Genomic DNA, 17,785 nt, shown 5'->3' with positions numbered 1-17,785 from the left:
CCAAACTAACATTCATAAAATCTTTCGCGTTTATGATATTATCAGGGTTAGCTTAGATCCACCACGCTCCTCCAATGCGTGTTTTTTCCCAAAATTGGTGGGCTTAATAAATAACCTATTAATAAACAAACTAATTAGGTTAAAATAAAGCCCGAAAATAATTCAAATTTATAATATAAATTTCAGTTTATTTATGCAAATATAGACACAGCGAGACTTTCATTAGCCGTGTTTATAACATTTGGTCAGAGCTACACCCCGTAGCTAAATTGCTTTCATCGGCCAACCACTACAAATTGTAAACTAAATTTGTTTCTCAACTTACCATTTCAAATGGTAATTTCTATGAAATATAATATTAAGTTAATCATCATACCTAATATAAATAAAAATGTATGTATCCTCTAAATGTGTTGCAAAGCTCGACTCTCGGGAACTCTTTGATATGTTACAAATAAGGTTCTTATAAATATCATGGTAAAAACGACACTATTTTTATTTACAACCACTTGACTGTATGAAGTCTATAGGTAAACATGTAGTCTGTAGGCAGGTATTAGTTTCTAGATACACCGATAGCAAAAAAACACTGACTATATGCTATAGGCGCAGCTAGACATACCTAATTATGGTACGCCATTTTGAAAGAAATTCTGGCCTATAACTTTTTAAATTAAAAACAAGCTAATCGTAACTCGGCAAAGCACCAGTAATTTTATATTGACCATTCTAATAAAAAACCAATTTAGATTTTTTTTTCATTAGAAAAGTGATTCATAGAAATAAACGAATTTGAATTTGATTTCGAATTGAATATTCAGGCACAGGCTTACTTTAAAAAACTATGTAAACAGAGCAACACTTTGCAGAAAAAGCAAAGAACAAATCTCGAACGGCCCCTTAAGCTGAGGTTCGCGTCATAGAGAAGACGTTAGAGAGTCGTTCCACCCACCTACTCTTCGTCTGTCTTCGGGCCCCATCAGGCGATGCTTCTGTGCTCGCCCAAACCCCTCGGTGACGCCGCTGAGGTCTCATTAAGGAGCCTACGGCACTTACACAATCAGAAAAAAAAACAAAACAGATCTCTGCATCCATCAACATAAGGCGTAGATGTTATTCCTGAATTGCCTGTAATTTCTCTAACAACAACCCCTTTCAAGCCAGAACACAATGCTGCATGGTGGCAGTAATAAAAACGGTAGTACGGTGTCACCAAAAAGCTCTAGTACCACTAAAGTCTTGAGCGAACTTCGTAATTTAGCGTCTGTTTTACGCGGTTTATAATAATTAAGCACGGTTGATGCATCCAATTTAGCTACGCGGGTGTAATTCTAACCAAATGTTATGAACGTGGAAATTAATGTGTGCCCGGCTGCGTTTATTTACATAAATAAACAGAAATCCAGGATGTTCTTTGATAATTTTAGCGGCAAAAATGTAATTTGAATATTAAGGTGGAACATTGATATATAAACTCATTTAATTTTCATAACTGTTGGTAATTAGGTTATTAGGAAACGAAAATTAGGAGTTGCCAGCAAAAATTAAAATTAGCTAATGGAAAATATCGTTTAATAAAAAAAATATTAAATAACTGCTTGGGGCTTGCCGATGCTTGCGGCTCGAGACCGTTGTGTTTGGAAGTCATCATCCATCGGTTGTTAATGATGATGATTGTGGGTTTGTGTGCGTATGCGCTAGTCGGTCTGCAGCGCTAATACATAACCGTTTGTGCATTTGACTGTGCGTGTATGCCTTCGTCCACGTTGAATAATGCATTCAGTTCAGTTCAGTTCATGCTCACTTCGCGTGGAAATGAAATTGCACTTGCATTGTTGGTGGGGTAGCAGCAGCAGCTAGAAGGGTATCGTGGACTGTAGAGTCGCCCGTGCGCCGCTCGGTCTGTCAGCGACGTGAACTTATGTTCTGTGGATACACTGTGTAAATGTGCGTCTATGTGGTGGGTAGTTCATAGTTCACCTTGCGTGGAAATGATAATTGCACCGCACGTTGATGGGGTAAGTGGAAGGGTATCGCGGGCTGTAGAGTTATCCGTGCGCCGGCCGATCCCTCCGCGATGCCATAGTTGCGCTGTGTATGTGTATGTGCGTCTATGAGTAGAGTAGCTCATAGATCACCTAACGTGGAAATGATAATTGCACCGCACTTAGGGTAGATGGAAGGGTATCGCGGGCTGTAGAGTCGCCCGTGCACCGGCCGATCCCTCTGCGATGCCAACACATAGTCGCGCTGTGTATTTGTGTAAGTCTATGTGGAGTGTAGCTCATGGCTCACCTTGCGTGGAAATGATAATTGCACCGCACTTAGGGTGGATGGAAGGGTATCGTGGACTGTAAGGTCACCCGTGCGCCGGACGGTCAAGCTGCGTCGCGAACATATAGTCGCACTGTGTGTGTATGTGCGTCTATGTGGAGGGTATTTTACAGCTCACCTTGCGTGGAAATGATAATTGCACCGCACGTTGGTGGGGTAACTGGAAAGGTATCTCGGGCTGTAGAGTCGCCCGTGCGCCGCTCGATCTGTCAGCGACGTGAACTTATGTTCTGTGGATACACTGTGTATGTATGTGCGTCTATGTGGAGGATATCTCACAGCTCACCTTGCGTGGAAATGATAATTGCACCGCACGTTTGTAAAGTAGCTGGTAGAGTATCGCGGGCTGTAGAGTCACCCGTGCGCCGCTCGGTCTGTCAGTGACGTGAACTTATGTTCTGTGGATACACTGTGTGTGTATGTGCGTCTATGTGGAGGGTAGCTCATAGCTCACCTTTCGTGGAAATTATAATTGCACCGCACGTTTGTAAAGTAGCTGGTAGAGTATCGCGGGCTGTAGAGTCACCCGTGCGCCGCTCGGTCTGTCAGCGACGTGAACTTATGTTCTGTGGATACACTGTGTATGTATGTGCATCTATGTGGAGGGTATCTCACAGCTCACCTTGCGTGGAAATGATAATTGCACCGCACATTAGTGGGGTAACTGGAAGGGTATCGCGGGCTGTAGAGTCGCCCGTGCGCCGGCCGGTCCGTCTGCGACGCGAACACATAGTCGCACTGTGCGTCGCTTACCTTCACGCCGTCCGTTTCAAAATTACCTGTAAACATTTTTAATATAAAATGTCATCATCATGATGATCAGAGATACTTCTATGTACACCAACTTATAAGACAACATAGGACTTGGTGTATGTAGTATCGAAAAAAAATATAGAAAAATAAATTTATAATTGGATTCGACGTATAGAATAGTGTAATATCAATATGTATAATTTAAAATATTCAAAAGTTTTTTTTTTTCATATAACACAGCTCTTCACTGCGATCTTACCTGATATTCAATGGCAATGCAAACGAAGATGGAAGCGGATTTATTTGTAAGAGTTTATTCTACCCAAACCTCTGATGTCTCTACGTCGTATCGTACCGGAACGCTAAATCGCTTGGCAGTACGTTTTATCTGGTAATGTGGTAAGTAGCCACGTCTGAATTGCCTACCACCAGACATAATTCCTAGCGATCTGGTAAAAAGTCTACCGGTTTTACGATAGGAGTGCGTTGGCTGGCCATTGGTAGCGACGTACCATCCCATGCACAGAGTATATTGGACCAGAAGGAGTATTCGTTGGTGCCAGGCAGCCCTAGCCTCTCGCGGATGAAGTAGCGGGCATCGGGTACGTAATTTACAAGGCAAAACAAAGTTTTCCGGGTCAACTAGTAAAGTTATAATAAAGAAGTACTCACGCCTATCTATAAACCTGTATGTTCCGATAAAGCCCGTCGCGTTGGACGGCTTGTCTCCGCTCTTCACCTCCAGCACCATCACTGGTCCATGGGAATACAATGCGGGGGGTGCATCTGCTCTGTTCCCGCATAGTATCGACGACCAGGAGGAGTATTCGTTGATGCCAGGCGGCCCCGGCCCATGGACACCGCCTTCGGAGTAGACTTTGAGGTAGTCACCGCGTGTGCAACTGTCAATAAAAAGAAAAGACAACTTAACTACTAGTATAATATAGTATACTAACAGTGTGTATTGCTAGTGACGATTTACGGATCATAGACTTGGACATTCATTCATTCATAACATATTCTACTCACTGCTGACCTCGAGTCGCCTTTCAGAATGCTCTTAGGCCTTAGGGGTTAGGCCAATAGTCCACCACGCTGGCGCAATGCGGATTGGCAGAGTTCACACACGCAGAGAATTTAGAAAATTCTCTGGTAGGTATGCAGATTTCCTCACGTTGTTTTCCTTTACCGTTTGGGACACGTGATATTTAATTTCTTAAAATGCACATAACTGAAAAGTTGGAGGTGCATGCCCCGGACCGGATTCGAACCCACACACTCCGGAATTGGAGGCAGAGATCATTTCCACTGGGCTATCCACGACTAGACTTGGTCGCTAATTATGAAATTTAATAAAATTTATTGTTAAAATAAGTCCTTTGAGAATAATAAGTGCTGAGGACCCTGATTTAAGCTTGATAAACCTGTATCTCAGGATCCTCGCTATTCCTGCTTAGATTAAAAGTAATTTTAACAGGCTCAGAGTTACTTAGCGCGCGATGGAGCGAGCTTTGTCGGAGTATCTCTACGTGATCGAATCAGACGAGGAGATCCGCAGAACCAAAGTCATCGAGGTAGCTCAATGAGTCGCAAGGCTGTAGTGGCAATAGGCGGATATGAAGTTCAATAGACGTTGTGATCAGGTACCTACTGGAATAGTGACGCCGCGCCGGAAAAATACTACCTGATTCAACAGATGCTCTGTTTGTTGCCACCTTGCTAATAATCCTAATAGGTGATTTCCATACAACAAGTTAATGTATATTACCTTTATTGTTGTATTGAAAAAAAAAATTGCTCCTAAATAATAAAAAAGAGACTACAAGAGATTGTCACCATAACTGCATAATATAAAGTCTCTTTGTGCAAACATTTGTAATTTTTGAGAGTAGTCGCGTACAAACTCAGACCAATTATTGTATAGGACCCGCCTCGCTAGACGTTTCTTTTTTGTCAAAGTATATCTGTAAAAACTGTCTCTATAAAAACCGATGTTAAATAGTTGTAATCATGTTCGTCGGTTGAAGAACTCCGTAAAAATACCTTTTTTTTTGTAATTGAATTGTGTAAAAAACGGCCAAAAATTTCTAGTTTAGTATAAGATATATACCAAATCTAAGCTCGTTTTCCTCAAAAAATGACAGACAATTTTGTTCGTGACTATGAGTGCCATACAGGTCCTTCTATAATTGGTCTGAGCGTACAAAGCATCGAAAAATATCTGTATACCCGAATACTCGTATTAACGATGTGTTGGCTACTTTTTAAAACGAAAAATTCGTAGGTGTATGGAGTGGCCGGCACTTTGTTGTGAATTATAGTCACACAAGGAGTAAGGCTCGAGCACTGTTTGGAGTTTTTGCGACTTTTATTGCTCAGGAACAGCGGTATCTGTATTCCGGGTTGTTTAATAAAGTGTTCTTTGTCTGCACTTAATTTAATGGTGTCCGGAATTTGTAAGTGAATTTTTTGTTAGCTCGTTCTGAAACTGAATCTTCGTTCTGCTAAATGGAAGGTTAGTTGTATATTATTTTTCATTCTTTAACTTTATGTTTGATTTCAATATTAATGTTGTCAACTACAGAAAGTAAAAATTCTATTAATTGGAAAAAAAATATTTTGACGGCCTCCGTGGCACAGTGCTATGCGCGGTGGATTTACAGAGGTCCTGGGTTCGATCCCCGGCTGGGCCGATTGAAGTTTTCTTAATGGGTCCAGGTCTGGCTGGTGGAATGCTCCGGCCGTGGCTAGTTACCATCCTACCGGCAAAGACGTACCGCCAAGCTATTTTGCCGAAAGGAGTGTGATTTCATCCTACTCCTAACAAGTTAGCCCGCTTCCATCTTAGATTGCATCATCACTTACCATCAGGTGAGATTGTAGTCAAGGGCTAACTTGTAGTTACTTAGTAAAAAATAAAAAAAGTCCGATAGAAATACTGGCAATGCCTAAACGTCAAAGTGACGGGTAGCAACAACAGTGATTGTACCATGTTTTGGTAGAGGAAACACCTCGAGCAAGTCCCACGACTTGTGACTTGTGAAAGGATCAGAATGACCCTTTCAGAATGCATCTAATCTCACCTCCCTTGCTCGTCATGTTCTCCATGCTCACACTAAACAATTTATTATCAATAATTACAACACAAAACATTATCGCACAAAATCACTAAGCCCTCATTCGCACGAGAGATTTTTTAACGGACGTTAAAAAAGCGTTTAAATACAACAAATGCATTCCCACGAAATCCTACATGTTCACACGATTGAGTTATTAAACGACGTCGCTTTTTTCGGGCAGTGTTACATTTACTATTTTGGGCGTTGGAATTAAGCCTTCATTTAACTTCATTCTATATTTTAACGCTTTTGTAAAGTCTGTTAAAAAACTTTCGTGACGCAACTAGCAGCGTGACGCCGTTCACGCTGTTAATAAAAAACTGAACTCAAGTTATCTCAATCGTATTTATAACAATTTCATATAAATACCTCCTTATAATAATAATATTAATACAAAATGTTAATATTTTAGTTAGCCTGGTAAATACCACCAGCTGTAGGATCACAAGTAAAGTAAACATTCTTTAAAAATATGCACCGCAAAACATGATCGTTGTTGTTGTTGACTTGTATTATTGACATTTATTTATTTATTATTATTAAAATAAGTTAAAAATACTGTAATGAACTTATTTTCTTTCTTCTGTTTTGCGTGTGCTTGTTATCTATACTAATATTATAAAGCGGAAGAGTTTGTTTGTTTGTTTGTTTGTTTGATTGAACGCGCTAATCTCAGGAACTACTGGTCCGATTTGAAAAATACTTTCAGTGATAGATAGCCCATTTATCGAGGAAGGCTATAGGCTATTTTTTATTTTCAAAAAAATTAGGGATCCTTCCTGAAACTCCAATAATGTAACCCAAGGTGTACATGGCGTGTGTTCGCGCCTTCCCAAAAGTCTGCTAAGTCCCTCAAGCATTGTCATTGCTATTCAAAAGGCCAAGGGGTTGCAAATACAGCAGCGTCATTCACTCGACCGTGAAATGACGTCACTCTCAACCAACACGCGCACGCGACGGTTGTAGCTTGCCAATTTGTCATCGGACCTAACTTTACTTACAATAAACCTTTTCAACCTTATCCAAGTTTTTCTTTATTAGCGTCTGTCTGTCTGTCTGCCTATCTGTCTGTCTGTCTGTCTGTCTGTCTGTCTGTCTGTCTGTCTGTCTGTCTGTCTGTCTGTCTGTCCTTCTGTCTGTATGTTCGCGCTATTCTCTGGTTCTGCTGAACGGATTTTGACGCGGATTCCACAAATAGATTAAGCAAAGTTCAGGGCAACATATAGGGTTTGTTTCATTAAAATCGGACAGATAGGAAAAAAGTTATCTTGAAAAAACCGGATTGCTCAAATTGATTCGCAGGCGTTATTTGGAGAAACGAGTTTTCCACTAAAACTGTGTAATATCGATATTGAGGCACATATTCTATACTCAACTGACCAATTTGTTTGTTTATTTGGTTGAACGCCCGAAATTAATCCCAGGAACTACTTAAAAGTTCAGGTTCAAACTGAATAATCCTTTTTGTGTTTTAAATAGTCACATTGTCTACTTTTTTATCGTATAATGTTATGCAAGATTTATTACTATAAAAAGAGCACGAATTTGGCGCAATAGCGATTAAATACTTACCTATACTCTATACTTATAATAAAACTGTAACAGGTCAAATTACAGAACTTTTTGATTAATTTAATCGATACTGAATTGAAAAACATTTTTTTTCGATTATTTGTCTGTCTGTCCGTATTTTTTGTTGACCGGGCATCACACTGAAATTACTGAATGAATTCAAATGAAACTTAGCACGGTTTGAGAACATAATGCGGCGAAAATAAAATCAGAAGGGGATGAAAGTTTGTACGAAAAGTCCTCCTCTTTTCCTGGACCCAAACAAAAAAAAGCGCGGCCTTCGGCCGGGGGTTTGTAATATGGCCTCTGATCGTGGCTACCGCTGGGCATTTTACCGATGCACAAAAAACGGAACGCGCGGCCTTCGGCCGCGCACCGTATTCTAGCCCGGCCTTCGACCGGGAGTTTGTGATACAGCCTTCGACCGTAACTACGGCTGGGAATTTTACCCAAACACAAAAAACGGAACGTGCGGCCTTTGGCCGGGAGTTTATGATACAGCCTTCGGCCGTGACTACGGCTGGGTATTTTACCCAAACACAAAAAACGGAACGCGTGGCCTTCGGCCGGGAGTTATGATACAGCCTTCGACCGTGACTACGGCTGGGTATTTTACCCAAGCAAAAAAAAGCGCGGCCTTCGGCCGGGGGTTTGTAATATGGCCTCTGATCGTGGCTACGGCTGGGCATTTTACCGATGCACAAAAAACAGAACGTGCGGCCTTCGGCCGCGCACTTTATTGTAGCCCGGCCTTCGACCGGGAGTTTGTGATACAGCCTTCGACCGTAACTACGGCTGGGCATTTTACCCAAATACAAAAAACGGAACGCGCGGCCTTCGGCCGGGAGTTATGATACAGCCTTCGACCGTGACTACGGCTGGGTATTTTACCCAAGCAAATAAAAAGCGCGGCCTTCGGCCGGGGCTTTGTAATATGGCCTCTGATCGTGGCTACGGCTGGGCATTTTACCGATGCACAAAAATCAGAACGTGCGGCCTTCGGCCGCGCACTTTATTGTAGCCCGGCCTTCGACCGGGAGTTTGTGATACAGCCTTCAACCGTGACTACGGCTGGGGATTTTACCCAAACACAAAAAACGGAACGCGCGGCCTTCGGACGGGAGTTTATGATACAGCCTTCGGCCGTGACTACGGCTGGGTATTTTACCCAAACACAAAAAACGGAACGCGTGCCCTTCGGCCGGGAGTTATGATACAGCCTTCGACCGTGACTACGGCTGGGTATTTTACCCAAGCAAAACAAAGCGCGGCCTTCGGCCGGGGTTTTGTAATATGGCCTTCGATCGTGACTACGGCTAGACATTTTACCCAAGCACAAAAAACAGAAAGCGTGGCCTTCGGCCGCACATTTTATTGTAGCCCGGCCTTCGGCCGGGAGCTTATGATACAGCCTTTGACCGTGACTACGGCTGGGCATTTTACCCAAGCACAATAAACGGAACGCGCGGCCTTCGGCCGGGAGTTTGTGATACAGCCTTCGACCGTGACTATGGCTGGGTATTTTATCCAAACAAAAAAAAGCGCGGCCTTCGGCCGTGGGTTTGTAATATGGCCTCTGATCGTGGCTACGGCTGGGCATTTTAGCGATGCACAAAAAACGGAACGCGCGGCCTTAGGCCGCGCACTGTATTGTAACCCGGCCTTCGACCAGGAGTTTATGATACAGCCTTCGACCGTGACTACGGCTGGGCATTTTACCCAAACAAAAAAAAGCGCGGCCTTTGGCCGGGGGTTTGTAATATGGCCTCTGATCGAGGCTACGGCTGGACATTTTACCGATGCACAAAAAACGGAACGCGCGGTCTTCGCCCACGCACTGTATTGTGGCCCAGCCTTCGGCCGGGAGTTTATGGTACAGCCTTCGACCGTGACTACGGCTGGGCATTTTACCCAAACAAAAAAAAGCGCGGCCTTTGGCCGGGGGTTTGTAATATAGCCTCTGATCGTGGCTACGGCTGGGCATTTTACCAATGCACAAAAAACGGAACGCGTGGTCTTCGGCCACGCACTGTATTGTGGCCCGGCCTTCGGCCGGGAGTTTATGATCCAGCCTCCGACCGTGACGGTTGTGGTTTTGTAATTTTTATATATAAAACAGACGGAAATATAAATAAAAGGGGCGACGGGGTCAAAAATGTACATCGATTTTCACGCGGACGAAGTCGCGGGCGTCTGCTAGTTATTGAATACCTTTAAAGTTACGACTTTCGGGAAAAGAAGTTTTGTGTAAAAAGTTTTAAACAAAATAATTCAGAATTAATTTTAAGTATTAGTTTCTTCGTTAGGTTGTCTAGAAGAGATCGCGTTTTAGCGATATGGACGCCTGTTCTGCCATTTTTTTTTATAATTTTTTTTGTTGTATTTACTGTATTGTATGTTTATTTGTGGTGTACAATAAAGTTTATTTTCATTTCATATCAGAACAGTGGACGACCACTAGTTTTATTTAATCCTTCCAAAGTAGATCTTAAAGTACCGAAAGCCCTCGAGGCTGTAGAAGTGTATAAGTGTGCGGTCAAAAGTGACGACGGTCACAAAGCCTGCCCTCATACACTTACAGGGATTTATTTTTCATGGCAGAGGTCATCTTTTCATGATTTATCTACCAGTAGGTAAAGATCACAGAACAGACATCGCTAAAAGCTGACGCTTGTGATATCACGATATCATAATTTCAATTTATGATATTAAAATGACTAAGTAACATGCTTTTGATTGTCTCGTTGTCCCAATGGTAGTTTGGCTACAATTCCTGGGTCTATAAATCATTGCGTCTTTTAGCATGCCATTTAATATTCCGAGAATTTTTGCAGTAGTAGTAGGTCCTGATAGTAAGTGATGATGTAATCTAAGATGGAAGCGGACTAACTTGTTAGGAGGAGGATGAAAATCCACACCCCTTTCAGTTTTTACACGGCGTACCGGAATGGTAAATCGCTTGGCGGTACGTCTTTATCGGTAGAATGGTAACTAGCCACAGCCAAAGCCTCCAGTCAAAAGGTTACATTACTTTAGGGCGTTAGCACATTCGGATCCTCCGATAGCGATCGTTTCAGTCATATATTATCACCTTAAGTGACCCTGCGTGGCCATTAGTTGCCATGACAGCTCAAGTTATAGTTTTAAGATCAAAGAAGGCCTAATTTGGAGGAAACTATAAAATAACAGTCCAATAAATCAATAAGCAAAGTTGTAGCACAAATCGCCACAAAACAATTCAACGGTATATAACCACAACGCTTCTAAGTTCGATACTCTTGCAAACTACATTTACTTAATGCTATTAGGCCTTTGTCGAAAACAACGTATCAGAAAAAGAGCGCAACTGATGGCCTTAAACAGTAATAAAACAACACTAAAAGTCTCCGGGACTTACAGAAATCGAGCACGAAAATGTGTAGGCGACGAGGCTGAAAAATAGATGAAAATTTCTAGAAACAAATACAATATATTGGTTATTTCGATACTGAGTCTAGGGAGATGGAATGATAAATGGATTTGTTGTTTTTGGTCTAATCGTAAAACTGTGTATTACATAAAACATAAAGGCGTGTTCTCACTAGGCATACTTAATCTATAACACAGTAAACATTAAAGCTAATGCTTTAGCAATACTAATGTACTCGTCTTAAACTTTGAGAGTTTGAGAGATTGTTGGAGGTAATCACAAGATCTATTGAAACGATTATGAAATTTCTTTACCAATAGAAAGCGACGTTATTCGTGAGTGTCATACATATGCTATATTATAAGCTCGAATTCCCACAGTTACGGGAACTACGCTAGTGAAACCACGGGAAATCTGCTGGTTATGGTTACTAATAAGAGAAAGTAAGAGCCGTGATAGCCCAGTGGATATGTCCTCTGCCTCCAATTCTGGAGGTTGTAAGTTTGAATCCGGTCCGAGGCATGCACCTCCAACTTTTCAGTTGTGTGCATTAAAAAAAATTAAATATCACGTGTCTCAAACGATGAAGGAAAAACATCGTGAGGAAACCTGCATAATACCAGAGAACTTTCTTAATCTTTGTTTGTGTGAAGTCTGCCAATCCACATTTGGTCAGCGGGGTGGACTATTGGCCTAACCCCTCTCATTCTGAGGAGACTCAAGCTTAACAGTGAGCCGAATATGAGTTGATAATGATGATGATGGTTACTAAATAATTTATAGTTTTTTTTTTTAATTTAGACCCTTTGACTTATTTTTTAATTATATTTGCAGTAGAAGGTTACCATTATACCTACTTACATAATCCGGATATTGTATAATTGAAAAATGAAAAGTAACTCGCGCAAATCGCTATCCTAATTTAATCATATTCAGTTAAAAATATTATAATTAATGTGGGATATTGGTTAAAAGAAATACGGGATATATCTTCGTCTTAGGCACTTTATTTTAATTTTAATTATGCACAGCACTCTGTCGTCGTTCACTTGTAATCCGCCATCTTCCAAACCTCTTTTGCATCCCTTTCACACACACACACTTGCTCGCTCTCTCCATGCTACGTTCCGTTTTCCAATCCTACATTAATTTTCTTATTTCTAGATAAATATTAGTATGTGTATTATTCACATTTGTCACTAAGTAATCAGAGAATTTTCTTTGTTCTTCGCCAGTTCGTTCACCTACTGGTGTAAGGATCTCGCCCATTTTACTACTGTAAACTTTGGGTTTCAGCTCAATTAAATTTTGTTATTTAAGTCAATATACGTACGCCTTCCTGGCGCACAAAGTCCACAAGCGAAATAATGGAGTTGTTATTTTAGACATTCAAGAATTCATGCTGTTAGGTAATGGTATGTTTTAGAAATTTAACTACCACGTCGTCCAGAGGTTGGGGTGATTTAAATTATTAAATTCAAATTTGACTTCCATCATGCTTAATTAAAAAAAAACAAGAACTGTAAAAGAAACAGTTACCTTCCTTTTACAATTTTTTTCTAGTAAATAGCGGACATATTACCAAATATACCATTTAATTTTTATTACGTTTGTTTCATGTTAAAATTTAAATAGTTTTAAGTACATAACCGTTAACTAAAATAGGTATAAGTTAGCCTTAGTTAGTAATTTAGTGTTATGTTGACTGTATGTTACTTATATAAAAACATGCTTGTATATATTTCTGTTTAATAAAGAATTTTGAAAAACACAAAAACAAAAACAAAAACAAAAGTTACTTGATGTTTAGTCGCAAATAAAATAATTGTGTTATAATTTTTCTTTAATCAAAGAGTTTTCTGTTTCAATTGTAAGTTGTATCAGACCAATAGTGCCAAATTAAAAAAAAAAATTTCCGACTAAACAACTTTTTCAAACTGGGATGTTCTATGGCTTTGAACTAACGTATTTATTTTGGTAAACCACTTTTTTTCCACAAAATTCGTATCAAATTTTGTTAGAGCGGTCAATTTTAAAGTTATACCAATTTCAGTCGTGTATACTCGCAAACGAAACTGGGCTCGTTTCGGAATTTTTTACGAGAGTAGAATTTTTGATTGCAGATTTCTATCCCATACGTGTTGTGTTTGATTAGATGGTTCTGTGTGTTCTAATCAAACTGTTTGCGTAGTTTCATGATAAATATAAAATCGCTATTTTATTTTTCGTTATGTATGTCTGTATTCGTTGTATATTTCGTTTTGACGGCCTCCGTGGCGCAGTGGTATGCGCGGTGGATTTACAAGACGGAGGTCCTGGGTTAGATCCCCGGCCGGCCGATTGAGGTTTTCTTAATTTGTCCAGGTCTGACTGGTGGGAGGCTTCAGCCGTGGCTGGTTACCACCCTACCGGCAAAGACGTACCGCCAAGCGATTTAGCGTTCCGGTAGGATGCCGTGTAGAAACCGAAAGGGGTGTGGATTTTCGTCCTCCTCCTAACAAGTTAGTCCACTTCCATCTTAAATTGCATCATCACTTACCATCAGGTGAGATTGTAGTCAAGGGCTAACTTGTAAAGAATAAAAAAAAAAAACAATTCGTTTTATATTGTACTCGTATATGAGTTTTTTGAATAGTAATATTATAAAGAGGAAATATTAGATGTTTTGTTCTATTCCCGGGTGCTATAGGCTATATTTCATCCTCTTAGTTCTACGGGAACGGGAACTACGTGGGTGATACCACTTGGCGTCTGCTAGTATATATATATATTTTTCTTAAATCGATTTATTAATTTGACAATTTATTAATTATTTATACATATATATTACACAGTAGTACACACCGCGCGGTTTCAACCGTGTGGTTCCCGTTCCCGTGGGAATATGGGGATAAAACAAAGCCTGTAGCCTTCCTCGATAAATGGGCTATCTAACACTGAAAGATGTTTTTCAAATCGGACATGTGGTTCCTGAGATTAGCACGTTCTAATAAACAAAGTCTTCAGCTTTATAATATTAGTATACTCGTAGGTAATAAGTTTCAAGTGTACAACTTATATACTTTATATTTTATTATTAAGTAAAAAGCCTTATAGGTACTTCCAGAAGTCATAGAAAACTGAAATTTATCCTAGCACACACATAACTTTAAAAAAATGTACATTTTGCCTTACATACTTAAAGTAGGGGTTAAAGTTTGTAATCTAACAAAACAGTTAATATACTTCCTAAAGTCAAAGAAAGTTGAAGTTTGGTCCAATAGGTCCTTGAGTAACGAAACGTTTAACCATGCAAAAATAAAACAAATGAAAATGGTTTTGAATTCGAACAATCGTGGTTCGAATTTACGACCACTGGCTACACCACAAACTGAGAGCCGATGTCATCCAGACTTACTTATTTTTATGAAGGGCTACATAGTTTGTCAACCCATGCTACTACCTTAGATAAGCACACAGGCCAATTATGGAGTTTGAACCGTGGTTGCTTTGGAAGGTATCAACTCCAGATCCTCAAAATTTCCCAAGTATTTAATTAAATTTTTTCTACGGAATAAGTCAAAGTCAGAGTCAAAATTCTTTATTTCAATTAGGCTTAGTTTACAATAAATTTGAAACGTCAAGTAATGCTGTTACGAGGGTTCCGGACGGTTCAAGTACCAGCCAGACCCGAACCAATAAAGAAAACCTCAATCGTTCCAGCCGGGGATCGAACCCAGGACCTCCGTATTGTAAATGTACCGCACATACTACTGCGCCACGGAGGCTGTCAAAATGAGCTATGAGCGTAAGCGGACAAATTTTCAGCCTTATAAAATGAGGAATGATTATAGGTATACAAACATTCAGCCTTCAGATAATGAGGTATGTGCATAGACTAACAAACATTCAGCCATCATAAAATGAGGCATAAAGCATAGACTAACAAACATTCAGCTTTCACAAAATGAGGCATAAGCATAGACTAACAAACATTCAGCCTTCATAAAATGAGGTATATGCATAAACTAACAAACATTCAGCCTTCATAAAATGAGGTATGTGCATAAACTAACAAACATTCAGCCTTCATAAAATGAGGTATGATTATAGTCTGATAAATTTTCAGCCTTCATAAAATGTGTTATGAGCAAAGGCTGACAAATTTTCAGCCTTAATGAAATGTGGGAGGTCTGGCTATCGCAAGCTATATGTCCTGCGGCGTAGTTTTTTGGTTTCAATTAGAATGCCTGGTGAGTCGTGTTATTACGCTGTCATCTATAACTGTCACGGGCTGGAATTTATTGCTCTCATTTCGGTTGCAATGAAAAATACACTTCCTAAAACACTAAACAAGCTTTGTTTACATTTGTTTTACTTTTCATTAACATTTATTGTTAAATTGTAAACATTCATCAACGCTATCAACCTTTTTAAAGGTTAACTACATGGTCATTGCTTTAGGTCTCTCTCATTAAATGACATATACGGATTGGTACATATGTATTCTGTTATGGCTTAAGCTTAAGGTATTAACAATTTATGTTCAGTTCAGAGCCGTAATAGCCCAGAGGATATGATGTCTGCCTTCGTTTCTGAGGCTGTAGATTCGTTAATTATGAGCATTTTAAGAACTTTAATTTTACGTGTCTCAAACGGTGAAGAACAAAATTTGAGGAAACCTGGATATCTAAAAATTTTCTTAATTCTCTACTAGTGTGAAGTCTGCCTATACGCATAAGGCCAGCGTGTTGGACTATTAGCTTAACCTCTCTCATTCCGAGAGTAGACTCGTGCTCCACAGTAAGCCGAATGGGTTGTTATCGATGATTAATAAACCGGGATCGACAGCTTATCGTTCTCTCGAAGTCACTGGGGTGTACTTACTTTTCCAAATAGAAGTTGAGCAAGAAATTTCACTGTAAAATTTTTTACAAGATGGCCAAATATAATGCTATCTTTTGCATCCAAAGTTTTATTAGTTCGCCTAATTAGAATGTTACATAACTTATTTAAATTGAAGGTACCATGAATTATACAACAGCTTAATTAGTTACAAGAGGACGGGAACTATACCGTCTAAAGGATTCTTGCCTCACCCGGATTTAGACCTTCCCATCCCGAGCATTGTTTATTTTGAGGGCAAAGGGGTATATTATAATAAATATTGCTGCAATGTACCCTGGTTAATTCATACTAAAATTATTATAAATGTCTAATTAAGAAGGCAATGTCTGCCCTTAAGATAAATGAAATAACAATATGTAATCACTACAACAGAAAACTATAAACGGTATTGTGATGATATAGATGATTATTCAATTTTACATTTACTCGTAGTTATTAGCAAACCAGTCATTTAGACAATGTACTGCGTTTAATTTTGACAATTTGACCAATTTTATCAATCTGACCAATTATGACAATTAGAAAAACATTGATAATTTTACCAATTTTGTCAATTTTTTTTCTTTCATAGGATAATCTAGTTTTCATCCCCATAAGTGGCTGAAACGAATTTAATAAAAGAGATGAAAAAAAAACACATACAATCCGGTTCATTCGTCTAAGACCTGTGGTGCCTCATACAGTGTTCAAACTTATAACACTCTTTTTGCGTGTGAGGTTAAAAACACATACATACACATAACGTATTTTTTTTTACCTGCCATCAAACCTACAAGATAAAGCTTCAAATAAAAAATACATAATTACTTGTATAACAATATTCATATTACAGCTTTTATAATATTTTAAGCAGTAGCTGGTTTTTAGAACACAAAACTACCTTCTGTGTTTTATGCGGCCGAATTTACTGCTGCGTTAGTGGACTTAAACTGTCCGAGGGATGTTTTATTGTGTTTTATTTTGCGTTGTTCCAAAGTCGTCACCATTTTTACAGCGTTGAGGATAAAAAAACCACTAAACTAAGAGCCTTTAGCGTTGCGAAAACGACCAACGGTATGTTTTTTGACCTTGTAAGGAAAATTACGCCGTAAAGTTATTTACTTACGTTACGCCTTACTTCATATTTTGTATTTTGATGTTTTTAAAGTCAATTACGATTTGGGGTTTGTTGATAAATATTGAGTTTGGCTTTAGCAAAGAAACTAATCGTCAATCTCTACTGGAACCTAAAATTATCACGCTCATGCAAAGTAGTTACTTGTATGCATTTACAGGGATTATTTTAGAATTTAAACTGTCTTTTATTCATATTAATTGACTATGAAACAATTAATTAAATTATTTCATAAGGAAGGATTAAATTTATTTAATCCTTCCAAAGTAGATCTTAAAGTACCGAAAGCCCTCGAGGCTGTAGAAGTGTATAAGTGTGCGGTCAAAAGTGACGACGGTCACAAAGCCTGCCCTCATACACTTACAGGGATTTATTTTTCATGGCAGAGGTCATCTTTTCATGATTTATCTACCAGTAGGTAAAGATCACAGAACAGACATCGCTAAAAGCTGACGCTTGTGATATCACGATATCATAATTTCAATTTATGATATTAAAATGACTAAGTAACATGCTTTTGATTGTCTCGTTGTCCCAATGGTAGTTTGGCTACAATTCCTGGGTCTATAAATCATTGCGTCTTTTAGCATGCCATTT

The 17,785-nt window shown here is 39.4% G+C and overlaps 1 protein-coding gene across 1 annotated transcript in view; it reads right to left on the bottom strand.

Moving 5' to 3' along the window:
* The window catches only part of LOC112046654 (suppressor of lurcher protein 1-like), a 111,487-nt gene that overhangs the window by 24,839 nt on the left and 68,863 nt on the right, over nucleotides 1-17,785 (bottom strand). The window contains exons 5-6 of the mRNA XM_052883896.1: nucleotides 3,760-3,989; nucleotides 2,957-3,113 (exon numbers count right to left, since the gene is read on the bottom strand). Coding sequence (XP_052739856.1) covers nucleotides 2,957-3,113; nucleotides 3,760-3,989 — 387 coding nt within the window. The remainder of the gene's footprint in view (nucleotides 1-2,956; nucleotides 3,114-3,759; nucleotides 3,990-17,785) is intronic.

This window comes from Bicyclus anynana, chromosome 10 (genome assembly GCF_947172395.1).
Source record: "Bicyclus anynana chromosome 10, ilBicAnyn1.1, whole genome shotgun sequence".
NCBI classification, from domain to species: domain Eukaryota; kingdom Metazoa; phylum Arthropoda; class Insecta; order Lepidoptera; family Nymphalidae; genus Bicyclus; species Bicyclus anynana.
This window is presented reverse-complemented; position numbering and strand designations above follow the sequence as displayed.